The sequence below is a fragment of the Benincasa hispida genome, chromosome 3, assembly GCF_027475165.1.
Source record: "Benincasa hispida cultivar pf3 chromosome 3, pf3_genome.v1.1, whole genome shotgun sequence".
Classification (NCBI taxonomy): domain Eukaryota; kingdom Viridiplantae; phylum Streptophyta; class Magnoliopsida; order Cucurbitales; family Cucurbitaceae; genus Benincasa; species Benincasa hispida.
In genome coordinates this window covers 43,335-71,048 of record NC_143480.1, presented here as the reverse complement: position 1 = coordinate 71,048, position 27,714 = coordinate 43,335, and the positions used below count along the sequence as shown (strand labels likewise).

The window sequence follows — 27,714 nt, the reverse complement described above, 5'->3', positions numbered from 1 at the left end:
TATTTCAAATGTGGGGCCGTAGCAAACAAACCATCCTCTTCAATATTGATCCCACAAATGGCTGATTTCTCCCGATTAATCTTTTTACTGGAGCATCATTCAAAGAGTTCTAATGTCCTTTGAAGATTCTCTAGCATTTCATCATCATATTTACAAAAAAGAAGTGTATGTGTATCATCAGCAAATTGAAGAAGAGGAACATGAACCTTTTCTTTTCCCACTATAAAACCTTCATACAACCCTTTCTTATGAAGTCTAAAAATAAGACTGCACAATACTTCACTAACAAGGAGGAAAAGGAAGGGAGAAACGGGATCCCCTTGCATTAAGCCCCTAGAAGCAAAGATTCTTCATCTTTGTCGTCCATTGATGAAGATAGAAAATTAGACTTTTGACACAACCCAAAATCCATGAGACCAATGGGAATCGAAGTTTTTTTCCTTTTAAAACCTTTTCCAAGAATGCCCAATCAACTCTGTCAAAGGCTTTTTCTAAATCCAGGATAAGGATCCATCCTTTCTTCTTTTTGGATCTATACACCTCCACAATTTCATTGGCTATAAGAATGAGACCTAGAATCTGACGACCTTCAATGAAAGCACTTTGAGTGGGGGCAATGATGCTTGGCATAATTCTTTTCAGCCTCTCAGCCAGTACTTTTGCAACCACCTTGTTTACTAAGGTGGTAAGACTTGTGGACCTAAAGTCTTTTACCAAAACAGCATCTTCTTCCTTCTTAATCAAGCAAATGAAGTTTTCCTTTACACTAGAATTCAGTTTTCCCAAACCCTAACTTAGGTAATACGAAGTAGAAAACATATATATGAAAAACTGTCAAAATAATAATTAAAAATAAATAGACAAATCCAACCCAACCCAACCCAACCTTGCAATCCAAACACAATAATCAGAAACCCAACAAATCCAACCCTGCACTCCAGACGTTGTAATCAGATTCCCTAGCAAACTCCACCGTAATCAGATTTCCAATAATCCTTATTCCTTCCAAGCAATCAAAACAATCCTTAACACTCCCCTACACTTGTGATCTTAAAATCAATATTAATTAGAGATGAAATAACATTGCAAGGATTTGTACACAAGACCTCCTAGACCCCTACTCTAATACCATGAAGCTAGGTATAGGAAAAGATATGTTCTTATTCTTTAGAACTTAGATCCTATTCAGTAAGGTCATAAAAGAAAAGTACTCATTTTGAATGATACTTTTTTTTTTTTTGGGAAGGGCTGTGAGCGTTTTGGAATGATACTTGGCTGAATCTTCCTCTTATTTTATTTTAGAAGGCTTAAAGATGCAGATTTGTGTATTTTCAGCAGCTACTTCATGTTTAATCAAGTTCAAAGCTAAAGATTCTTCCTGTTTTAAGTTGTTGGTAGTTGGAGGAGTCTGGGAAGTTGTCCTCTTTCTAAGACTTTTGCATTTTCCCTTTTCAAGTTATAGTTTTGACTTGGGGTTCTTTTTTCTCTTACATTTAATTGTTGTCATTGGAATAAGTTTGCTCACATTTTGTTGTACTCCATCTATTCTTGAATTTTCTGTTTCCATGTATTTTAACCATTAGCCTTTTTTATTATATCAACGAAAAGTTTTGTTTCCTTTTATAAAAAATAAAAATAATAAAAAGTGGATTATTAATCAATGTGTCAAAATTAAGCTATCATTTTAAACCTATATGGAAAGAATAAATTATAATATACAAGGAAAGAATCTGACTTAATTCTCAATTTACAGCGGCATAGTTTAGCTTGATTTCCTAAGCTTTTTCTTTTTCTTTTTCTAAGTACCCAAGCCTTTACTGAGAATAAATGAAAGAATATAACAGCTTACAAAAATAAAGGCCAAACAAAAGGAGCCTAGAAAAGAACAATCTTCTTAAAGATTTTAATCTTCATAAGTTTTCTTGCAAGGTAGAAAAATGTGATATTTTACTAAATCAGCCAACTAACGACTATAACCATAACTGATCGTAAACTCATCGAGTTCGAGGAAGTCCAAGAATAAAATCTATGGAAAGATCTTCCCAAATTGTTAGTGGAATTGGTAGAGGTTGATAGAGTCTCATATGTTGGCTATTGCCCTTAGACTTTTGACAAATAAAACACTTCTAAACAAAGTTGAAAACATCGGCAAGTTAAAACACCGATTGATATTTTCAGCAGCTCCTTGGATGGTTAGTAGGATAAAAAGTAATTGATAACTTTCTCTCGAAGTTGGTCTCTTGATTCATTGGGTAGGTTTTTTGTAAAGTTTTGTAAAACCTTTAGGAAAACACTTGGCAACATCTTCTCCTATTGAAACCATGTTAAATCACCGATTGACCCAAAAAGCTTGCTACGTTAAATCACCAATTGGCCCAAAAGCTTAAATTGATGAGTGAAGGGTAAATTTAATATTATATCAACACTCTAACCTAAAGAATAAGAAGCTATCAATCCCGAGCTTTGCCATTTGACCAAAAGATCTCCCATTCACAAGAAGCAGGTCAAAGAGATTATACTCCTCAATAAAACTGTTAAACTGCCCCATGGACCTCATCACCCTACCACCAACCAAATAATGGTACAATCTCCCGTGGTTTTGTGCAAGCTTGTGCCAATTGGGGATCGTTTTTCTTCCCTTTTTAATCCTTTTTTCTCCCTTTTTTTTTTGTAATTGTTTGTTCTGTTTGGGATAGTTCATCTCCTTTTTTCTTTGTGCATCTTATTAGTATAAGGAACATACAAGTCTTTGTTTTCCTGCTCAAAAAAAAAAAAGGTCTTTGTTTCCTATAAAGAAAATGTTAATCTAACCTTCTCATCCATTTCTCCAGCTTTCTCTTTCAACTTCCGGATTGAAGCACGTAATGACATCTGTTGATTGTTAAGTCCCCCAATAGTTTGATGTAGTTCTTTCACTTTAGCATCAATCTCTTGAACAAAAGGTATTTCCCTTTCTCTGGCTTCATTGTACTCTGCGATCTCTGCATTCAACTATAACACACAAGTTCATCCAAATGAGAGGGGGAACAAATATAACCACTATTTTTCAAATTTAAAAGAAAATAAAAACAAAAAAGGGCTGAGATTCAAATACCTGGGAAATTTTAACCTCCCATTCCCTTTGCTGGTCACCAAAAGTATTTAGCTCATCCATAACTGGAGCATGGAGATTGATTTTGGCATCTCTTCAAATGGAAATGTAACAATCATTCTGAGGATTAGCATGTATCTATCTACTTATTTATGAAAAACCCTACTTCTATAGACATATATCGTGCAGCATTTTAGAGATTCTAATAAATGCAACTTATTTAAAAACAATGAAATATGCATCCTTATAAAAGCACCCTTCATGGAACTGCCTGCCAATTCAATAAGAAAATGGAGCAGTTGGATGTAATTACCAACAACATAAGTACGGAGCGGATATAATTACCTTCATTTGTCCATTCTTCCAATCATCATGAAGAAAACAAACCTATAATCAAATTAACAAGCAAGAAGCTGTAGCCTTCGTTTAATATAATGTGATGACAAACCTATAATCATGTGTCTATCTTACCATTCGTGGATGATACCTTGATTTTTTGCAAATATGATGTACAAATGCTTGATAATCTGAGGAAAATCATAGAATTGTTTGAATGGTGCTCGGGAAAAAAAATAAATTGGAAAAAATCAGCGTTAATTGGAGTTAATTTAGACGATCAAACAGTTATCACAACAGTTGCAAGACTGAATTGCAAAGTAGGCAAATTGCCTTCCACATACCTTGGATTACCCTTGCGGGGCTATCCAAAGCAAGTCTCCTTTTGGCGACCGGTCATTGACAAAATACAAACCAAGTTGGACAAATGGAAAAGGTACGATCTATCAAGAGGGGGAAGAGCAACACTTTGTAAGTCTATTCTTTCTAATTTACCCACTTACTACATGTCCTTATTCCTCATGTCAAAAAAGGTAGCTAATTCAATAGATCGATTGATGAGAAATTTCTTTTGGGATGGATACAAAGGGGGTAAAATTAATCATTTGATAAAATGGGAGATAGTCTCTCGAAATCAAAAGGATGGTGGATTGGGCCTTGGTGGGCTAAAAAAGAAAAACTTGGCATTACTTGCCAAATGGGGTTGGAGATACTTTAATGATGAAGATTCCTTTTGGCACCAAGTTATTGGAAGCATTCATGGAAAGGACTTTTTTAATTGGCACACAGCAGGAAAAGTTAATTTAAGCCTTAGAAGTCCTTGGATTAGCATTTCAAGAGCATGGGTTAAAGTTGAAGCCTTAGCACTTTACAAACTCAAAAATGGCAACAGAATCAGATTTTGGTTGGATTCTTGGGCAGACAAACTGCCTCTAAATGTACTCGACCCAAAAATATTTACGATTGCTCTCAAACCACAAGGATCAGTAGCAAAACATTGGGATTTCACTCATTCTTCATGGTCAGTGCTCCTTAGAAGACTCTTGAAAGACGATGAACTAGAGGAATTTCAGAGTCTTATTGGGCGGATCTCAAGGAAAAAGGTGATAGACAGCCCCAATTCTTGATTCTGGTCACTAGAATCAGGAGGTACTTTTTCGGTCAAATCATTGGTTCCAATTTTATCGGATATCCCCGAAGGGACGGTCAAATCATTGGTTAATCATCTCCAAATCTCATCCCCACTGGAAAAAGACTTAGAAAAGGCAATTTGGAAGACCAAGGATCTGCGCCGGGTCAATATCACAATTTGGATTATGATTTTTGGATCCTTAAATTGTCCAGAAACACTTTAAAGAAAACTCCCCAGCCACCGTTTGTATCCTTCAATTTGCCCCCTTTGTATGGCAAATAATGAAACCCAGCAGCATCTGTTATTTGAATGCTCTTACACTATTAAATGCTGGCAGAATCTTTTTAATATTTTTGGCATCAGATGGGTATTTGACAGGTCCTCCCATGAGAATACATGGCAGATTCTAATTGGACCTAAGCTGAAAGCAGGCCCAAGAGTGCTATGGAGTAATGCAATCAAAGCACTACTATCGGAAGTGTGGTTTGAGAGAAATCAAAGATTATTCCATAATAAAGCAACCCATTGGCATAATCGTTTTGAAGCTGCAAAGCTTAATGCCTCCTCGTGGCGTTCCCTTTCCAACTTTTTCCAAGATTATTCGGTACAAGACATAAGTCTAAATTAGAGCTCTTTTCTCAAGCAAGAGTTTTAACTTCGTTTATTTGTTTACGGTCCATATCTTGTAAGGACGTAGGTGTTGTTTTCCCTAGCCCAGATAGTGTTATTCTCTTGGCTATATTGCTGTGTTTTTATTCTACCATATTGAGATTGATCGTAAGGAAATGATGAGGATGCTAAGGGGGTGTCAACCTAGTTGAGATGTCCGGGTGCGTCCCCTAATCCATAGACCCTTTTGCTTATTGTATAATCCTCTTGTACCTTGAGCATTAGTCTCAGATCCATAAAAAGACTCGTTTCCTTTTAAAAATATATATATATAATGTGATGAGCCAAACAAAAATAAATGGGGAAACATAAGTACCAGTGAACTTATAAACTCATCTAACTGAAATGTGTCGAAAAGGGTTGTTTTGTCCCAGGGGCTTTTTTGCAATTTTCTTATGGACCTAGGACTTTCTGTCTGTCTATTTATTTTAGCAAATCTTCCTGTATTTTGTATCACTTCAATAATAAAAATAAGTCTCTATCGTGGTTTTTTCTCCATAGTTCTAGGATTTTCCACGTAAACTATTTGTGTTTCTTCTCTTCTTCTTCTTCTTCTTTTATTTTCATCATGGTATCAGAGCCAAGCGACGAAACCCTAGCCGCCATTGATGAGTCCTCTTCGACAACCAACTCCGAGATGGCTGTCACAATTAAGGAGGTTGTCCAACAGTACTTGGAGATTGCCTTACCGCATCTTCTTCAACAGATGAATGCCGCCGGACAGACAACCCAACCCGTTGACGGACAAATCAGGTCGCGCCCAGCTGATCGACGGCGCCCAAGTCACGCGTAGTAAGAAACCTATCGACGGTGCACCCAGACCTTCAGCAGCGTCCGATCGGTCGAAGTTCAGCCGTCAGCACAGCAAACCCATATCGCTTCGAACCCTCGGGTGTAGACAGGAAGCCGCGCCGATCTTCTCGGCTCGACCAGCCACGGCTTTTTCATTGAACAGCAGCCGTCGATTGGTCCAGCCCTATCCGACTATAGTGGCACGGCTCACAGCTCCATTCCAGCAGGTTCTCCAGCAACCTTGAACGGTGTTTTCCTGGTGAGATTCAAAAATGATTTGCATCTCTTCAGCAACAGCTCACGAATCTTGGGACGATTCTTGGCATGAACTCACAAAGTGCTCAACCAGAGCCATCCAATCTTAAGTTGTATTCCGAGAACCCGATAAATTCTTTCCATACTTTACTTGTTGCAAATTTGTTGTCTGGATCAATGGGACATTCTGCAGGAATTATTATTGGAGAAAAGTTGAATGGCCAAAATTATTTCTCCTGGTCACAATCCATCAGAATGGCTCTGGAAGGAAGACAAAAATTTGGGTATCTAACTGGAGAGATACCAAAACCTGAACCTGGTAACCCTCGAGAATGCATCTGGAGAGCAGAAGATTCATTTCTACGATCAGTTCTGGTGAGTAGCATGGAACCTCAAATAGGCAGACCATTGCTCTATAAGGCGGCTGCCAAAGATATTTGGGATGCAGTGCAATAGTTGTATTCAAAGAAGTAGAATGCATCCCGTCTATATACCTTACACAAGCAAGTCCACGAATGTAAGCAAGGGACTATGGATGTGACATCATACTTCAACAAATTATCCCTGTTATGGCAAGAAATGGACTTATGCCGTGAAATTATCTGGAAGTGTACACATGACGGGACTCAGTATTCCAAAATTGAGGAAGTTGATCGAGTGTATGATTTTCTAGCTAGGCTAAATCCAAAGTTTGACGATGTTCATAGCAGGATATTGGGCCAACGTCCTACACTGTCGCTTATGGAGGTGTGTTCTGAAATACACTTAGAAGAAGACAGATCTAGTGTGATAAATAATCCAGTAGTCACATCTACTGACGCTACTACTTTTGCCACAAAATCCTCCAGGTCTGACAGTGATAAGAAACCTCCACCTGTTTGTGAGCACTGCAAAAAGTCATGGCACACAAAAGACCGATGCTGGAAGCTGCATGGGAAACCTCCAAATAATAGACGACGTCAGTCACAGGACAAGTCCGGCCCTGGACGAGCTCTGGTGAGCGACTCGAAGAATGACAAAACCCAGGCTCAACCTCAAGCAGATGGTCAAAATAACTTAAATGCTATCGAGGTCAGTGCTATTGCACACTCGAGCACGGCTCAGTCCTTCAGTCTTATTAGCATTAATGGTAAAAAGCCCTGGATTGTGGATTCAGGAGCAACAGATCACCTAACCGGTTCTTCTGATCATTTTATATCATACCACCCGAGCGCCGGCAACGAAAACATTAGAATAGCAGATGGGTCCTTTGCCCCTGTTGCAGGAAAAGGACATCTCTCTCCGTTTGAGGGTCTAATATTGTGTGATATGTTGCATGTTCCTAAGATTTCATACAACTTATTGTCTATCAATAAAATTACAAGAGACTTGAACTGTCAGACTGTTTTTTCACCCGACATTGTTTTGTTTCAGGATCTGAGCTTGAAGACGATGATTGGCACTCCCCGACACAATAAGGGGCTCTATTTCCTGACTGATGATACTTCTTCTAGGGATGGTTATAGGAGTAGTTTTATTTCTTTAAATTTTTCTATTGCTGAAACTGATTTTATATTATGGCATTATCGTTTTGGACATCCTAATTTTCAATACATGAAGTATCTTTTTCCACATTTATTTTATAATATTAATATATCGTCCTTACATTGCGATATGTGTATCCGGACCAAACAAAGTCATGTCCCCTTTCATTCTCAACCTTACAAACCATCTAGACCTTTTCATCTTATCCACAGTGATGTCTAGGGTCCCTCACCAACCACCACTTCTACAGGCAAGTGTTGGTTTGTCACCTTTATTGACGACCATACCAGACTTACCTGGGTTTTCCTTTTGGCCGATAAGTCTGAGGTGTCCTCTGTATTCCAACAATTCTATGCTACCGTAGAAACCCAGTTCAACACAAAAATTGTCATTTTGTCACGTGACAATGGGCGTGAGTTGGTTAATAACTCTTTCTGGGACTTCCTAGCTTCTAAAGGGATTGTCCATCAAAACTCGTGTGCCTACACTCCTCAGCAGAATGGAGTAGCCGAGAGAAAAAATAGGCATCTAGTAGAAGTCGCTCGTTCCTTTACGATATCTACCTATCTTCCTTCCTATCTGTGGGGAGATTCTATCCTCACTGCAGCCCACCTCATGAACCGCATCCCTTCCCGTGTTTTAGCCTTTCACACTCCCCTTGATTGTTTCAAAGAGTCGTATCCCAACATCCGGCTAATCCCCAATGTACCTCTCCGGGTGTTTGGTTGTGTTGTCTTTGTCCATACCCACGGTCCCAATCGTACGAAATTTACCCCTCGTGCCCAGAGATGTGTCTTTGTTGGGTACCCTCTCCATCAACGTGGGTATAAATGTTATCATCCCTCGTCTCGAAATACTTTGTTTCTATGGATGTCGCCTTTCTTGAAGATCGGCCTTTCTTTCCCATTAGTCCTCTTCAGGGGGGAGAGTCCTAGTGAAGAGGCTAATTGGTCCACGTATTCCGTTCCCCTAGAGGTGTCGGCTAAACCTGAACATGTTGGTCCTATTCTTCCTACCAATCAAGTCCCTTGGATAACATACTACAGGAAGAATCTCAAGAAGGAAACAGTGCCACTTGTCGTTTCTCCGGCTCTAGTTCATGAGTCTAACTCGATCTCAGCTCCAGGTATGAGCATTCCTGTTTTTGATACTAATGATTGTGTTGAGATTAATACTTGCAGAGTGGATAAAGATATAGAAAAGAGTGATAGTGCTGAAAAAACAGAAGGGATTGAGGAGGATGAAGAAACTGATGGAAAGAACAACACTGAGGAAATGGCTCCAGAAAACGAGAACGGTGCAAGGGAAGGTGATTGTGTGGAAAGTCCTTCTAAAGAAAGGCCCATGGATCAGACAGTGGTTGCAGTAAGAAACTTGGAGAGGAGGAAAGTCGTGATGCGTCTCTCGATCTTCCCATTGCTTTGAGAAAAGGGACTAGATCATGTATGAAGTTCCCTATGCATAGTTACATGGCGTATAGTAACTTATCTCCCAAGTTCAAGGCTCTCACTACCAGCCTAGATACGGTGGTGGTTCCAAATAGTATACATGTTGCCATGGAAGCTCCCGAGTGGAAGGCTGCAGTTATGAAAAAAATGAAAGCTCTAGAAAAAAATGAGATATGGGAACAGGTTGCTCTTCCTGAAGGGCACAAGACGATTGGATGTAAATGGGTGTTTACTATTAAGTACAAGTCCGATGGCACGATTGGCAAATACAAGGCGAGACTAGTTGCCAAAGGCTTTACTCGAACCTTTGGTATCGATTACTCTAAGACATTCTCCCCTATAGCCAAACTCAATACGACCTGGGTGTTGTTATCTGTTGCTGTTAATAAAGATTGGTCTCTGTTTCAATTGGATGTGAAGAATGAATGGGTTAGAGTTTACTATTCAAGTTACTTTCAATGGAAATCGAAAGCTGTAAGATAAATGGCTATCACTACTGTATTTGGACTGAGCAGAATCGTTTTTTCATTGAGGATATGGAAGCTTGTAGGGTTCTGTCCCTCTCAAAGACACAATTGCTTTGGATGGTAGAGGAGGTTTCTAAGCTAGCAACAAACTTGAATAACAATTATTTCCTCAGTAAAGATAGAGGCTGCGATGGAGTCACAAGTTTTGCGATGGAGTCACAAGTTTATCCAAGTTCAAGGATACATCAGGATGGGTTTTGAGGTTTGTTATATGGCCATCAACTGGAGGTCGAAGCCTTCTTCACGTACCAGAAGGTCTAAAGCATCAAGGATGGTTCTCTTTCATTAGTATGATTAAAAAAAAAAATTTAAAAATTGAGGATTCAAATCTGTCAAAGAAAACTAAAGACACAGTGTCAAGCCCTCAAGTCAAATTTGGTTCAAGTTTTGCGGATGTGGTAAAAGGAAAAGAAATCTCAGAATCTTCTTCTAAATTGGGCAGCAAACAGAGGAAGACCCCAAATTCAAACCTTTCTAATCAGAGCAAGAAAGTCATCTGGGTTCAAAAGAATTCTGAAGTGCTTAAGGAAGATTTCAACAACCTATGAATTATCTCGAGATTATTTGTATTCAATGACTGGAAGGAAATATCAAAAGTATTGAATCAGGCCTTTCAATCGGAGGTCATTATTAACCCTTTATTTGCAGACAAAGCTCTCATCAAGTTAAGCCAAGGTTCTCTCGAAAAGCTGATTGATGAACCAAGCAAATGGCAATCAATCGGCCCCTTCCAATTACTCTTTGAAAAATGGAACAAACTCAAGCATGGCAGACCTATGGTTATGGAAGGTTTTGGGGGATGGATTTCAATAAAAAATCTACCTTTGGATTATTGGAACAGAAACGTGTTTGAAGCCATTGGAGCCTACTTCGGAGGAATGGAAAAAATTGCTTTAGATACCCTAAACCTCATCAACTGTGCTGAAGCAAGAATTAAGGTCGCTAGGAATTTATGTGGATTTATGCCAGTTACGATCAAAGTTAAAGATGAATCGAGAGGGAGTATTTTCTTGAATTTTGGAGATATACAATGTTTAGATCCTCCCTCATTAGTTAAAGATGATTTATTCATACACAATTTCTCAAATCCGATTGATCTAGTCCGATTGAAGCAAGCGATGAAGGATGAAGGAGTCATGGTTAATGAGCTGGAAAATGAATGGTCATTCCTTGAAGATGAAGAGTCCAAACCAGAGTTTCCAAGAAACCCCTCTGTTTTTTTTAATCTGAAACAGATGTCTAGGAAGATGAAAGGTCAGCCTGCATTATCGGACTCACATCTTTCCAAAGAAGCTGAAAAGTCCCCTTTTAAATTTTTACAGAGGTTTTAATTCCCGGTTTGACAATGGAGAAGACACCCCTTGAAAAGCCACGGAATTCGAAACATAACCCTCAAGTAGAAGTCACAATTTATTCAGAAGAAGCCGAAGAGTCACCTGCCTTAAAGTCAAAAGAAAAAGCGGCCGGTTCAAGTGCCTGTAGGCCCCTCTCTCCTACTTTGGGCAGCGAAAAGTCCAATGTAATTAAGAACACTCCAGCGCATGTTTTTAATAAGGCAGCAATTAATTTGAAGACTTTTGTCAACCAGCCTCTTGGAATTCAGCCTCCCACTGATCAGTTCATCTCTCCGGAAGTTGAAAAGACCTTGAAGAACTTGGTAGTTGATTCAGACGCATACTCTGGTAGAAGCTCACACCTCCTCAAACCATTCCCCAAATACTTTGCAAGAAGAAGAAGATCCTCTGTTAAATCATGGTCTTTAATTGCAAACTCAGACCCTTTGGAAGAATGTTGCGCCAGGGTTCAAATTCCATTTGCCAAGACAGAAAGGTCAGTGAATTCTTTTCCTAATCCTTCTTCACTCACTCCTCAGTTGGTCAAAAATTTAGAACCTTCTTTCCCTTCCGTGCAAGGATCTCATTTCTCTGAATCAAGAAGGCTTTCACAAGGCTTTGATGAAGTCTCAATAGTCAATGTCAGCAATGAAGAGTTGGATTTTGAGGAGCATGATCTCAAAATCAAGGATAATGAAGACCAAGACGAAGCTGTTATGAACTTGAACCTTCTCTTCCAAAATGAAGAGTTACACGAGTCAGAGAATATAGCCCCCCCAACCTTTGCTGACTTGCCTCAGGAGCTCAATTCCTTTTTGGAAATTTATGATATTGTCCTCTCCTAATCAGGATTGGATTACTGCCTCTTCTACTTAGTTTCTGAACCAAAATTCTTAAATGAAGATCATCTCTTGGAACATTAGGGGCCTTGGCGATAAAAACAAAAAGATTGGTTTTAAATAAACTCCTGAGAAAAATAAATCCGGATGTTGTTCTACTTCAAGATTTAAAAAAGGACAGCTTCGACCTTCCTTTCATAAAATAAATCCGAATGTTGTTTTACTCCCACAATTGGTGTGTCCTTTGTAAATCAGATGAAGAAGACCTTCAACACCTATTCCTTGACTGTTGTTTTGCCTTCAATTGCTGGAAAGATTTCCTTAATTGCTTCAACACCTCTTGGGTCTTCGATATTTCATTTAGTAGCAATGTGCAACAATTACTTTCTGGTCTTATTCTAAAGAAATACTCCAATTTACTATGGATTAATGGGGTCAAAGCAGTGCTGGTTGAAATTTGGTTTGAAAGAAACCAAAGAGTGTTCAATGGGAAGGAAACTTCTTGGTTTGCTCGTTTTGAGGCGGCAAAACTCAACGCCTCTCTTTGGTGCTCCCTTTCTAAATGCTTTGAAGCCTATTCTTTGCAAGACAAGCTTAAATTGGCAGACGTTTAAATTGGTTTCTTTGTATTTGCCTTTATTAACAAAGTACTCATCTCTTGTACTATTTTTATTGATTAATAAAGATTGTTTCCTTTTCAAAAAAAAAAAAATTGGATGTGAAGAATGCATTTCTTAATGGTGAACTTGAAGAAGAAGTCTATATGAGTCCTCCACCTGGCTTCAAGAACCAGTTTAAGCATCGGGTTTGTAGATTAAAGAAGTCATTGTATGTGTTGAAACAGTCTCCAAGAGCCTGGTTTGACAAATTCACCACGTTTGTTAAAGTACAAGGGTATGATCAGGGGCACTCAGACCAAACGTTGTTTACAAAGAAGTCTGGTTTAGGAAAGATCTCAGTGCTTATTGTTTATGTAGATGACATTGTGTTGACCGGTGAGATACTGTTTAAATTATGACTTAAAACAAAGATGGCCATGAGTTTAGGGATATGTGAAGAAATCTGGTTGAAGAAGTAAAAAAATAGGGAGTGGTTGCCAGAAGTAGTGCAGAAGTCGAGTACAGGGCCATGAGTTTAGGGATATGTGAAGAAATCTGGTTGAAGAAATTATTGACAGATCTTCATCAAGACAGTGAGCTTCCGATGAAATTATTCTGTGACAATAAAGCAGCAATAAGTATTACAAACAATCTGGTTCAGCATGATAGGACCAAACACGTCAAAAGTGACAGACATTTCAATAAGGAGAGACTGGACAATGGAAGCATATGCATTCCCTACATTCCTTCTAATCAGCAAATTGCAGATGTCCTTACAAAGGGGTTGTTAAGACAGAGTTTTGATTATTGTATCAGCAAGTTGGGTCTTTCTGATATTTACGCCCCAACTTGAGGGGGAGTGTCGAAAAGGGTTGTTTTTCCCTAGGGGCTTTTTTGTAATTTTCCTATGGGCCTAAGGCTTTCTGTCTATCTATTTATTTGAGCAAGTCTTCCTGTATTTTGTATCACTTCAATAATAAAAATAAGTCTCTATCGTGGTTTTTTTCCCTGGTTCTAGGATTTTCCACGTGAACTATTTGTGTTTCTCTTCTTCTTCTTTTATTTTCATCAAAATGTTGCTTAAAATTGTTTATATTTCACTAGAATCCCAATAATAAGCTGAGAATTAAGTTGAAATTACTTGGTCAATGCTACACACAAAGCTCATAAACCCATAAAGACCTTCTGGACCAAACCAATAGTAAGTGACACTGGGTTTTTTTTCATGCTCAAAGTATAAGAAAATCAAAATAAGTTGCTAAAAATATATATTAAAAAAAATACAAAGAGAAGAGAATAGATGATGACTAAGAAGGAGAAACAAAATCAACCCATATCAGACGTGAAGAGGCTTGAACCCGAATTGAAACAAAGCGTGCAATCGAAGAAGTCCTAAATAAATCGCTGAACTATTCAAACCAAAGCTTTAACAGAACTTAAAGGCAAGAGACAACATCGAGAAATAAGAAGATAAAAGCCATACTTGTGAATGCAAAAGTTCAGCATTGCACTAAGGAAAATTTCTGTCCTATCTGCTTCAGGTTTTATCAAATCCTTCAACGTAAATTTTTTTGGACAGTCAAGAGAGGCAATGACATGCTTTATTTTGTTGAGCAACTTCATTGTCGAGACTGAATCCATATGCAGATCAGGGTTCTCAAGCTGATCCAAGGCAGCAAACTCAACTTGTCCTTGGTCTTCCCTGCCCAAATAATCAACAACAGTGAAATGTAACCTTTCATTTTTTTTTTAATAGAATCAACAACTTTCATTGAGAAAAAATGAAAGAATACAAGGGCATACAAAAAAACAAGCCCACCAAAACACCCTAGACTAAAGCTCTGGAGAAGAAGTAAAAACAATTTAGTTGAATAGAAATCTCAAGGTGAATATCATCAAAATGCTTAGCTATAGAATCACTTGATAAGACTTCGACTCGAGCAATCCTAGGGCAATATGAATAAGAAAGTGTCTTGTATTGAGAGAAATGTTGAATACTCTCCTTCCAATCTAATGTCTAAAAACCGCAAGTGGCACAAATTGACTCCAAAACTTAGAGATACTCATCCACTAGCTTTGCGAATTCAAATCAAACTGTGCGTACAAGAGCCAAAGAAGAGGAACAAGACCAAGAATGCTCATCATTATGCTGCACCATGTTGAAAAATGTTCGTTCTTTTTTTTAAACGCCCCCTAAACCAATTGAATAAATTTTATTCTCTGGTTGCCTATCCCAGAACTTTCAACGTATTATCTGGTAATGATGTAGTCTCCCCCAATGCACCATGGTTCCAACCATTAAGGAGAAAAAGATGTGATTTTCCGGCCAAAGGAAACGTTTTTCTTTGTAAACAATCACCTCATAAACGAATATCACCCAACAAATGTGAGAATACCTCCTGATTTACCAAATGCTTCCAAGGAGATCCTACCAATTCCATTGGAGTTCCAATTGAATTAATGGATTGTAGATCAATACTAATTCTGAAAGTTGGTTTTGTAAGAAATGTTTCGATGCTATCAATTTGGATGATTCAATGTGGTCCCTAGCAACCCAAGAAACGATCTTTATTTACAAGACACCTCACGAGGAGATGCTATTTCCTGTAGTTGAAAACCACATGCTGCCACTAAAGATGAAAATTTAGAAGGTATTTTGGAGGGAGATATTTGTAAATTATTCACAAGAGGTTGATGATTTTGTAAGAAAAGTGCATTGTAGGCTTCCCCAATTGACCAGGTGTGAATTCCTCTTCCGATAATGCTTCTTCTTGGTCAAAATCTTCGCTACTCAGGCTAACATCTGATTCATTATCTGAATCCTGAGTGAGATGCTTCTTGTAACCCTAAGCAAAGGTTCCTTGAACAAAAGAAATCGTTGAACCAAAGATTATAAAATCGGTTTGGACAATAATGGGTGAAGAATGGCGTTTACTTAAGGGTCTTATGCCTTGAGGTATTAAAGCCCGAGTGCAATTGTCCTCCAAGAAATCAGGCTTGGACGAGTGGTTTAATAATGCTTCGATTGAAGATTGACTCTTTTGACCTTTGTAATTCAACGAAGAGAATGGAGAAGTTTTGGACTCAACCCTCCAATGCCTTCAATTACATGAGCAGTTTCTTCTACTTCAAGATGGAGACTCTGAAATTTAGAAACTGAAGATGAGGGAAGAATAGACCGTGGACGAGAAGGAGACTCTTCAAATTCTGAGACTACAACATACTCGATTTGAATCTTTGTGTTTGATGTTGATGTCCCTTTGGGTCGATACTTTGGTTGAAACGATAAATTTTTTTTGAAAAGGAAACGATTCTTTATATCAAAAGAATTGTGAGCTAAAGCCCAAAGTACAATAGGATTATACAATGAGCAAAAAGCATAGACATAAGGATCAGCTAACGCACTCGGACATATCAACTAGGTTGAACCCCCTTAGCACCCTCATCATTTCCATGAATAGAGAACCATTGACTAAGGTTGGGAAGAAGCCATACATAAAACAAACAGCTGAACAAGGCCCAAACAGTGGCCGGAAAGAGAGAGAACTACAAAGTAAATGGAACAAAAGAAAAAACAAAGCTGAAAAACAAGAAAAACAGCAGCTAATGAAGCTAAGATCTGCCATTAGGAGGGGAGATAAAAACTCTCCAGTTGAGGCTGAAATCCATAATACTGTAGCTATTAAAGTGTTTGGAGAGGGTGCACCAAGAAGAAGCAAGACGACGTGCAAACTCAAAGCGATCATGGCATCCAAGAGATTTATCATTAAATACCCTCTGGTTTCTTTCAAACCATAAATCTGCCAATAGAGCTTTAACCGCATTAAGCCAAAGTAAACGGATGGAGTTCTTAAAGCTTGTTCCAACTAAAAGTTGCTGCACATTTCCCCGGAAGTCGTTGCTCATTACCCATGATAGATTGAAGATGGACAGTAAATTCTCCCAGCACCAAGCTGAGTATGAGCACAAAAAGAAAAGGTGGAGAGGATCTTCTCCAAAATGAAGGCACAACGGGCATATAGAAGGGGAGAGGTAATTAGAGGGCAATTTGCTTTGTAAAACAAAAGCAACATTCAGCTGGCCAAATAGCATTATCCAAATAAGGATGCTAACCCTTCGAGGACAATTCGTCTTCCAAAGGGCCGAGAAGAGAGGTTTATCCAAAGGGGAGGAGAGGGAAAGGTGGTTTTTGAGAGAATTGACCGTGAAACTACCCTAGGCTGATAAAGACCACACCCTTTTGTCGAATGCTTCTGAGATTCTCCTTGCTGCAATTTTCCCAAGCAACTCTTGAAATTCAAGCACCTCATCATCTTTAAGTAACCGGTGAAAGAAGATTAACCATGAGGCCAACAGGCTGTCCCAATGGTCAGCTACGGATCCTTTTGGAAAAATGGTGATTCTGAAAAGACTTGGAAACAAGATATTAAAGGAAACCACTCCTTCCCATGGGTCTAGCCAAAACGCAATCCAACTACCATTCCCTAACTTGAACATGGCCAATGACCCAACTTTCAGCCAAGATTTTGAGATACTAACCCAAGGGCTTCTCAAACTCCTACCTCCTTTGCCTGTCGTGTGCCAATTAAAAGAATCTTTACCATGAATGCTTCTGATTATTTTACCCCAAAAGGAGTCCTCCTCATCAAAGTATCTCCACCCCATTTAGCTAGGAGGGCTAAGTTCTTTACCTTGAAGCCACCCAGTCCGAGGCCTCCATCAACTAAAGGTTTTTGCACCGAAGCCCACTTCACCAAGTGATTTAACTTGCTACCATTATGGCCCTCCCAAAAGAAGTTCCTTAATATCCTCTCAATTTTTGAAATAACTCCTTCAGGCATAAGAAAGATTGACATGTAATGAGTTGGGAGATTTGAAAGGACTGAATTGCATAAAGTAACTCTACCTCCTCTTGAAAGGTTGAATCTTTTCCATTTATCCAGTTTAGCTTGAAATTTATCCAACACTGGTTGCCAAAAGGACAATTGTTTTGGATACCCACCTAAAGGCAAACCTAGGTAGGAAAAAGGAAGGTGGTCAGCCTTGCAATTCAGTGATGCAGCTGTGATTAGCGGCTCGCTTTCATCCACGTTGATACCATAAAGAGCTGATTTTTCCCAATTCACTTTCTAACCCGAGCACCATTCAAAAAACTCCACTATTTGTTTGAATTTAGCAAGCATGGAGCTGTCATGTTTGCAAAATAATAAAGTGTCATCCGCGGATTGAAGTATGGAAACATGAACCTTTTCTTTTCCAACCAGGAAGCCTTCAACAAGTCCGGATTGAGTGAGTTGTTCACCAAGGCGCTCAACACTTCACTAACCAGAAGGAAAAGAAAAGGTGAGAGGGGATCACGTTGCCTTATTCCTCTTGTAGCAGCCACTCTTCCCATTGGTCTACCATTGATGAAGACTGAAAACATTGGGTTTTTGGCACACCCCATTATCCACTCTATCCATTTCTGGCTGAAATTCTTGTTTCTCAACACTTTTTCTAAGAAATCCCAGTCAACACGGTCAAAGGCCTTTTCCATGTCTAGCTTGAGAATCCACCCCTTCTTCTTTTTAGCTCGATACTCTTCCACCGCTTCATTAGCTATAAGAATAGGATCCAGAATCTGCTTTCCTTCAATGAATGCACTTTGGGAAGGAGAAATGATATTTGGCATCACCAATTTTAGTCTCTCGGCCAGCACCTTTGCAATGACCTTATAAGTCACAAGTAGTTAAACTGATTGGCCTGAAATCTTTGACCGCAACTGCTACTTCCTTCTTTTGAATTAAACAGATGAAGTTTTCTTTTATACAAGCATTAAATCTTCCATTCTTGTAGAATGCCTCAAAAGTGGAGTGGAAACTTGACTTAACCAGGTTCCAAAATTTCAACAGAAACTCAATAGTGAAACCATCAGGGCCAAGGGCTTTACATTTCCCGAGGTTTTTTATGGTTGATTTGATTTCTGAGTCTGAGAACTTAGCTTGTAACATTAGATTATGGTTAGAATTGATACAAGGCCAATCTAAATTCAAGGGTATGTGCCTCCTCCCCGGGCATTTAAGAAAGATGCTACCATAAAAATTCAGGATTAGGCTTTCAATTTCTCTAAAAGATTTAGTTGGCACCCCTTGATCATCTACTAGTTCAGTGATGAAGTTTCTTCTCTTCTTTACTGCTAAAAATCTATGAAAGAAGCTCGTATTTTCATCTCCCAATTTGAGCCAGTTTAACTTACTTTTTTTAATTAGATTAATTTCCTCCAGCCTATAGAGTGACATTAATTCAACTTTCAGAGAGGATCGAATAGCATTTTCACTGTTAGAGAGAGTAGAACTTTCAGAAAGAGCATCCCATTTTTCAATTTCTTTTAACAGCCCCTCTTCTTTCCTTCTTTGATCTTCTTGAAATTTGAAGTGCTAAGCCTTAACTGCTGATTTTACTTTTCTCAGCTTTAGATTAAGGGCAAAGCTGGCCCAAGCATCAGCAGCACAACTCGACCAAGCTGTCTCGATGATTTTGACACAATCCTTGTTGAGTAGTCAGCTATTGCAGAATCTAAAAGGGGAGGGGCCCCAACTGATTGAGCCAGCTTCTAGTAAGAGTGGATAATAATCAGAGAAAGTGCGGACTTGTCTATTGACTCTAGAGCTTTCAAACTCCTCATCCCAAGCTTTAGAAATGAAAAAACGGTCTAACAGAGATTTTTTTTTTTTTTTTTTTTGGAAAAGGAAACAAGACTTTTTATTAATGAATAAAAAGAAAGTACATGAGATGTGTACTTGAAATAAAAAGATACATAACAAAGGATCAGGAGGCGCACCCGGACATCTCAACTAGGTTGACACCCCCTTAGCACCCTCATCATGTCCAAACCAAACTAACTCAAATATCAAAGATAAGAGTAACTCTTACAAAGCAACAAAAGAGACAAAAGAGGTACAGAAAACATCCTTCAAAGAACTTAATACGAAGCAAATGAAAAACAAAATCAAGATTCTAAGCTGCTAGACCACACTGGGCTGGAAAAAGAGACCCTTCACTTTATGCTTCTGTCAGTCCAAATGGATGAAAGCTTGCAATTTAAACATATATCTTGAAGAGAGTATGCCACAAATACTTTAGATAGAGAGCACCATTGTGAATCGTTAAGTTTGGTAGCCTCAAACCGAGCGAACCAAGGAGTTTCCTTGTCTTGGAAAACTCTTTGATTTCTTTCAAACCATAGTTCAACGAGGAAGGCTTTTACTGCATTAATCCATAACAGATTTGAAGATTTCTTGAGAAAAGGCCCAATAAGAAGCTGCTGCACATTGCTTCTAAAAATGTTGTAGAATACCCAACAAATATTGAAGCTTTTAAAAAGAGATCTCCAAAAGTTTCTGGAATAAATACAGTCAAAGAAGATGTGTTGGAGATCTTCCCCTTCTGATTTACATAAAGCACATTGATTGGGAGAAAGAAAATGGGGGGGCAGTTTTTGTTGTAAGGCTGAAGAGCAGTTTAGGGCTCCAAAAAGCATGATCCATATTGTAATGTTTACTCTTCGAGGACTATTGGACTTCCATAAAGCTTTCTGAAGGCAAATGTCAAGAGGTGAAGCCAAAGAAAGATGTTTAATTAATGATTTTACTGTGAAGGAACCACAGGCTTCTAGGGACCATGTACGAGAATCTTGGCAGTTTAAAAGCTCCTTCTTGGACACCAAGGAGAGCAGATTATGGAATTTTGAGATTTCTTCTTCCTTTAAAAGTCTTCTGAAATATAATGACCATGAAAAAGTTTGAGGATCCCAATGATTCAAAACAAAACCATTCTAATTGGTGGCAATTCCAAACAAGGAAGGAAACCTGTTTTTAAGGGGAGTAGTGTCAATCCAAGGGTCCTGCCAAAAAGCTATTATGCTGCCATTTCCTAGTTTAAAGGCTGCCAATATTTCTACTTTCAACCACGATCATGAGATAATTACCCAAGGACTACGAAGGGTGCATGATGCCTTACCAGAAGTGTGCCAATCAAAGATTCTTCTTCCATGGATACTCATAACAACTTGTCTCCAAAGAGAGGTATTTTCTTGCATAAAAAGCCATCCCCATTTAACTAAAAGTGCCAAGTTTCTTACCTTCAATCCTCCTAGAGCCAGCCCTCCATCTTCTTGCTTTTTAGAGACAATCTCCCATTTTACCAAGTAGTTTAGTTTCCCCCCTTTGTGGCCCTCCCAAAAGAAGTTTCTTATAATTCTCTCTATAGAAGAGATCACCTTTTCTGGCATAAAAAAGGAGGACACATAGTAGATTGGTAGATTAGAGAGGATTGAATTGCATAAAGTTGCCCTACCACCTCTTGACAGATTATATCTTCTCCATTTGTCCAGTTTATTCTGAAATTTATCAATAACCAGCTGCCAAAACTCCATTCCTTTTGGGTATCCACCCAAGGGAAGACCAAGGTATAAAAAAGGAAGGTGCAATGTTTTACAACCTAACCTTGAGGCTATTGTCCGTAGCTTAACTTCTTCTATGTGGATTCCACAGATGGCTGACTTTTCCCAATTTATTTTCTGACCAGAGCACCACTCGAATAAAGCAAGAGTTTTTCGGAGATTCTCTAGCATTCCATCATCATATCTACAAAATAATAAAGTATCATCTGCAAATTGAAGAAGGGAGATATGAGTATTATCATTTCCTACCACAAACCCTTCATACAACCCTTTTTCATGTATTTTTTTTACCAGGGTGGTTAAGACTTCACTGACTAAAAGGAAGAGGAAGGGAGAAAGTGGGTCTCCTTGTTTAATTCCTCTTGTGGCCAAAAGTCTTCCTCTTAGTCTTCCATTAATGAATATGGAAAATTTGGGGTTAGATGCAGCCCATAATCCAAGAAATCCATTTGGGGTGGAAGTTTTTTCCATGAAGAATTTTTTCAAGAAACTCCCAATCAACTCTATCGAAAGCTTTTTCTAGATCAAGTTTTAGGATCCATCCTTGTTTCTTCTCGACTCTATAATCTTCCACTGCCAAGTTTGCTATTAGAATCGGGTCAAGAATTTGTCTACCTTCTATGAAAGCACTTTGTGTTGGACTTATTAAACTTGGCATGATTCTTTTGAGCCTTTTCGAGGACTTTAGCTATTATCTTGTAAACAATGGTGGATAGGCTAAAGGGTGTAAAATCTCTTACCAAAACTGCCTCCTCCTTCTTTTGGATTAAGCAAATGAAATTTTCCTTAATACATGAGTTGAGCTTACCATTGTGGTAAAAATCCTCAAAGACATCCTTTTTTTTAAAGGAAACAAGTTCTCTTTATTCATTAAGAAAATGAAATGAGACTAATGCTCAAAATACAAGGATACAAAAAGGATCAGTGGGTGCACCAGGACATCTCAACTAGGTTGACACCCCCTTAGCATCCTCATCATTTCCGAAAACTAGCAGCAACTGAAAATACAAGGTTCAAAACATTGCAAAGAGAGACAATCTACAACTGGGGGACAAATTAAAAAACAAGACAACCTAAGAACAAAATAAAACAGAACAGTGGTAGCTAAAAATCCTTTGGAAAGGAGGCTTCAAAATGTCGGAGAAAGAAAGGCATGCCAATTCAAGCTGATTTCCTGGCTAGAGTAATCTGCGAAGGTGCTATTGAGAGAGCTCCAAAGTGAGGCTTTAAGCTTGGCTGCATCAAACCTTGTAAACCATGGAGTTTCCTTGTCTTGGAAGATTCTTTGGTTCCGTTCAAACCACAACTCAGATAACACTGCCTTTACTGCATTGACCCACAAAATTTGATGAGATTTCTTAAGGCTTGGACCTACTATCAGTTGCTGGATGTTATCTCTAAATACTGCCCCAAAAACCCAGCTTAAGTTGAAGAACTTGAAGAGTGAAATCCAGCAGTTTTGAGCATAAACGCAATCGAAGAGAAGGTGTTGGAGATCTTCCCAATTCCTTTTACACAAAGCACAACTATTGGGAGAAATGTAATGGAAGGCAAGCTTCTTTTGCAGCACACTTGAACAGTTTAAAGTTCCAAAAATCATTATCCATCGAACTATGTTTATTCTCCTCGGGCTTTTATACTTCCAAAGAGCTTGACTGAGGAGTTTATCGACTGGAGGGGCTTTGCGGAGGTGAGTGGCTAAGGATTTTACCGAAAAAAGACCATTGGATTCCAGTGACCATGAACGAGTATCGAGGGCATCCTTCACTTCTATTTGTGCAACTATGCTTAACAACGCTTGGAAGTCAGAAATTTCCTCTTCTTTAAGTGATCTTCTAAAAGAAATGTTCCAAGAGGAAAAGCTTTGATCCCAATGATCCGACATTGAGCCATTTGGTTGGGTAGTTAAACGGAATAAAGTAGGGAATCTGGTCTTAAAAGGAGGATTGCCTACCCAAGCATCCAACCAAAAGCCAATTTTGCGGCCATTACCTAAGACGTAAACAGCCAAATTGTCCACTTTCTGCCACGAGCTTGAAATGTTTATCCAATGGCTTTTAAGACTGCAGCCTGCCTTGCTTGAAGTGTGCCAACCAAACAAGTTGCTGCCATGAATGCTTTTGACCACTTTACACCAAAGGGAGGAGTTCTCATTCATAAATCTCCAGCCCCATTTTGCTAAAAGAGCCAAATTTTTTTCTTTTAAACCTCTCAGCCCTAGTCCTCCTTCCTCTTGAGCTTTAGACACCTGCTCCCATTTAGCTAAATGGTTTATTTTCCCCCTTTGTGGCCTTCCCAAAAGAAATTCCTCAAAAAATTTTCTAAATCGGATAACACCTTTCTTGGTATCAAGAAAGAAGACATGTAGTAAGTAGGAAGATTTGAGAAAACTGACTTACAAAGAGTCACCCTTCCTCCTCTAGATAGGTTGTATCTTCTCCATTTATCTAGATTACCTTGTAGTTTGTCAATTTCTATTCAATTTCTATAATTTTGAATTCTCTTGAGAACTGAAATTTCTATTCAATTTCTATAATTTTGAATTCTCTAAGAAACCAAACGTGAATTATGGATTACGTCAATTCCTATTATCAACAAACGATGGAGAGATAAGACTATCATATTTATATAAATTTTCTTCGAAGCACAGAAGAAAAAGCCGACCAAGTTATTTGACATCATATCCACAACATAAACCTTGTGGATATCAATGTGCTGAAAGGAGCGAATTCTAACATGGTATCATGGAAATAACCTTTTTTCTTTCACTCTTTCAAAACTTAGTTCAAATACTTGTTCAAATAATGGGTATAAGCTGAGAAAATACTCATGGAGAAAGTCGAGGTAGATCATTAAACGTGTGTAGAGATCTGAAACCAAATCTAGTGAAGGATGAAGGAGGTCCCGCTCTGTTACAGCAGCAATTTGGTAATCTGCTAGTAGCAATGCAATATCTGCCCGTGGAAGCCTTGGAAAATCATACTTTGACATTGCCAACTACGTCTCTTCAATACCCTGAAAATTCAAAATTCAAAAGTAGAAGAATGTATTTGCAAGGACGGAGAAGACAACAAGATAGACAAAATTGACACCAGTCCCTATAGAATTAAAAAATTGGGCATGGATCAAGGATGGATTCTCGCCATGTATGAATTCTTGTGAGATTCCAAGGGGAAATCTCCATCCCCATTTCATTAGCAAATAAGTTCTCAAATTTGCAAGGTGACATTAAATCAATCATTCTGCAAAATTGTGAATGCAATCAATATAGGCATAATCTAAAGAATGAATAAGAAATGATCGCATCCAAAATGGGGGGAAAATATTGTTACTTCACCAATACATGATCTATTGTAAAAACTGAACCCTAAAAACACTTGAAACAGAAGGCAAATTTGCAGCAACAAATTAAACCGAGCAAGAGATAAAGACACCAAGATATATAGTGGTTGCATAAACATATATCTCTTGAAATTCAATTATGCTAAACCAAGATATCATACACGTAAGTTTTTTTCAATAGTAAATAATTAGGAAATGAGCGCAAGTTCTTTGAAATCTCAAGTACCACAATCGATTGTAAAAACATAAATCATAATTTGTTTCAAAAACTCAAAAGAAATCATAAATTGTTAAAATGGTAAAAGTGTTTGCAAAATAACCACACAATACTATTGGGATGAGATTTTTGAGTCACAAGCCATCTTCGATCTCTAATTGGCCTAAAATAATAATGTCACTAATGTGTCAAGACTTAGAACATTAACTAGAGCAGAACATCACTTAATTAACACCAGATTTAATTTTCATCCATTTTCAATAATTTTTATGGATTCAAGCTCAAGTCCACTATGCATTTTCTTCATTTGTTACCTTGGTGTACTTTTAATGATAAAATAACACATCTTTTCCTTTCACTATTCATCATCTTCTTCCTCCTTATTCAATCTACCAAATTTTGCTATATTTCTTTCCCTCTTTTCTTCTTCCATTCCAACACTTCTCTTCTATTTAGTTTTTCTCACATAAACTTCAAGAAACAACAAAGCACAAGTAAACTAATCTTTCTCTTGCTTAGCCTTATCTAATTCTTTTATTTTGGTCTCGAGATAAGTCCATAAAAACCCTCAAATTTGGACTTCTTTTAACTTCTTTAATTTGTGTCAACCCCAAAAATACACTGAGCAGGCCTACTGACCCCTCCTTGTCCAGCGTTGTTCTTAACTCTTGATGAGTCCAAACTTAGCTCGATGTTGAAAACATAGTAAAGTCACGTGTTATAGCCTAACTTATAGCACTCCAAATCAATTCAAAAATGATTTAAACTAGTCATTACCTGCTGAATCTTAAGGAAAGAGCTCCAAAGCTTGCTGGTTTATGATCGAAAAGGTTCGAGCTTGCAGATCTAAACACCTTTAGCCATGGGTAATCCAAAACGGGATCCTTTTTTGGGTTGTGGGTCTGCGCGTCGCTGAGATTAAACGCTGCTACAAAGCTACTGGTGGCGGGATTGAAGTCGTGGACGTTTAAATCGCCATGGGTGTCGCGAACTACTGCTGCCGGTGAACACGACGGCAACGGGGACGGCAATCGACTAGGCAACCGACGCGATCAGGGGCGGCGAAGGACAAAGGCTTGCGGCGGCGGTGTGGGTGTGGGTTTGCTTATGTTGTGGGTGAATGGTGAGAGCGGGATGTGTGTTCGAGTTTTCTTAAGCTCGAATAAAAATCTTCTTCCATTTCGTGGCTTCCAATTCCACAATTTGAGAAATTTGGGCGGATGACCCAATATTTATGTCATCTTGATGTGAGATTGCAAAAATCCCCTCCATTCTATATGATACTTGTACGCTCAAACACAACGGTCATTCCAGTCGCTCAAAATTCTCGTGTAGTGTCGTTCAATCTTGTTTTGCAAAATCATCATCCATCTACTGTCGTAATTGAAGTCTTGGGTAAGTGAATTTAATTTTTGTCTTGCATGTAGTGTTGCATCTGTTTAAGTTGGATTCGTTTGTGAAGTTCTTGGTTTCGTCTGTTTAGGTTGGTTTCATTTGTTTGGGTTTCGGGGCTTAATCAGTCACGTCTATTTTTTATTTTGGGTTTCGATGTGTTTTCGACGTGTTCTGCAATGGTTGAGGACGAATAAGGTATAGTTAGAGCCAGACAAGGTAGAGCGCGAGTTTTGCGAGAGCGACATAAGCAAGATGGGCAAGAGCGACATAAGCGAGATTGGCGAGAGACTTTAACAGTATGTATTGTTAATGATTCTTTTAAGTACGAACCTGCTAACTGATAAATTGAATGTTCATACAATGCAGGAGTAATTCAAGATGTCAAAAGCTTTGAAAATACATGAAGCTAGTAGGTTTCCCAGGCAAGTAACGAGCCTAGCCCACATTGTGAATGCCAACAAGATTGTGAAGGAGAAGCTTACCAGAAGGCAGTTAAAGATGTTCAAGAGAACAGTTTTTGGGCGATTTGTAGACATTGAATTTGTATTCAACAACCCACTTATCCCCCATATGTTATTGAGGGAAGTAAAGAAGCAGGGAGCGAACTCGATTAGTTTCCTTGTCAGAGGAACGGTCGTCACATTTTCAAAGGACACTTTTTTATTGATAACTGGTTTGTGGCGGTCTCCAATGCAAGTTGTACGAAGTGAGGAGTCCTCACAATAACTTGAGAAGACATACTTTGGTAATCGGTCGATCTCAAACGCATTCCACCTGAATTTACTGAAAGAAGAATACAAGGATTTGGTATTTGAAAATGATGACGATGCTGTTAAAATCACCTTAGTATATTACACAGAGGTTGCAATGATGGGTAAGAACAAGCAAATGAGTGTTGTCGGTCGTACTCTTTGTGAAGATGTTGGAGACATAGATTATTACAACAGTCTTGATTGGGGTACAATTATTTGGCAGAGGACACTCAACGCCCTCAGAAATGCATTGAATGATAAGGTTGGATTATACAAGGAGAAGGTGAGGGGAAATAAAAATTATGTTGTGAAGTACTTGCTCCGAGGATTTTCCCAAGCATTCCAGGTAGATGTTACTTAACTTTATCTTTGGTTTAACATTAACATAGTCATAAATATGACTTGTTTCGTATTTAGGTGTGGACATACGAGATCCTATTGTCGATAGCAGGGAACATTGCACGAAAGAGCAAGGTAGTTGTGCCTCGTATATTACGGTGGCCATGCTCCCACTTGGTGTCATTCAAAGTACTTGAGAGAGACGTTTTTTAGTCTCAAAATGTAAGTGCAATCTAGCCACAATATGTTTATTTGGTTGTTAAATGTACACTAACCATCTTACTAGGTTCAATCCTTAATGTAGACAAAAGTCAAATAGGGTCTTGTCATGTCCGATGCTGAGAAGGAGTTTCGGGACACCCCAATTGATATATGGGTTGTAAGACAAGTACACTCCGACACCGAGAGTTTAGAGAGTGGCAGTAGTTCAGACGGTAGTTCTGAAGGTGGGAAAGGTGATGAGCGGGATAATTTAGAAGGTGGAGTGAGGGACGGCGAATCTGATGCGGACATGAACATCCATCAGTCTGCTTACACCCCCATCAAGAATATGTTTCATGATGTGCTGGTGGGTGACGTACGTCTTAAGCCTGAGAAGGAGCATTCTATCCTCGAGGAGGATCGTTCTGAGCCAAAGGTCTCGGGCCATAGGGAGGGAGCCAATGTTGATCATCTTGTATATT

The 27,714-nt window shown here is 38.7% G+C and overlaps 2 protein-coding genes across 21 annotated transcripts in view; one reads left to right on the top strand and one right to left on the bottom strand.

Annotated features, from left to right (window-relative positions):
• LOC120069766 (kinetochore protein) overlaps positions 1–25,800 on the bottom strand; it is an 84,729-nt gene extending 58,929 nt beyond the window's left edge. For 14 of the 20 annotated variants that reach the window (XR_016528295.1, XR_005479675.2, XR_016528293.1 and 11 more), the window contains exons 1-5: positions 25,323–25,800; positions 23,814–24,001; positions 14,030–14,248; positions 3,095–3,185; positions 2,812–2,991 (exon numbers count right to left, since the gene is read on the bottom strand). Coding sequence is in view for 4 of the 20 variants with exons in the window: in XM_039021564.2 (XP_038877492.1) it covers positions 2,812–2,991; positions 3,095–3,185; positions 14,030–14,248; positions 23,814–23,977 (654 nt within the window). In the remaining 16 variants the exon portion in view is untranslated. Of the gene's footprint in view, positions 1–2,811; positions 2,992–3,094; positions 3,186–3,436; positions 3,479–3,562; positions 3,619–3,771; positions 3,836–14,029; positions 14,249–23,813; positions 24,229–25,322 lie in introns of those variants that run through there. The other 6 variants (XR_016528299.1, XR_005479681.2, XR_016528300.1 and 3 more) reach the window with 3 other exon arrangements.
• A 518-nt stretch (positions 25,801–26,318) lies between these two features.
• LOC150036931 (uncharacterized) lies at positions 26,319–27,053 on the top strand. The gene is made up of 2 exons (XM_090311662.1): positions 26,319–26,483; positions 26,676–27,053. Exons 1-2 carry the CDS (start codon positions 26,319–26,321, stop codon positions 27,051–27,053), a joined length of 543 nt encoding a protein of 180 aa, XP_090167788.1.
• The last annotated feature ends 661 nt before the right edge of the window (positions 27,054–27,714 follow it).

Bases quoted from the DNA above. Each gene is read 5' to 3' on its own strand.
- LOC150036931 (XM_090311662.1), top strand. From the start codon at position 26,319: ATGTCAAAAGCTTTGAAAATACATGAAGCTAGTAGGTTTCCCAGGCAA. The intron at 26,484-26,675 runs GTATTCAACAAC...TAACTTGAGAAG, and splicing joins GATTTGTAGACATTGAATTT to ACATACTTTGGTAATCGGTC.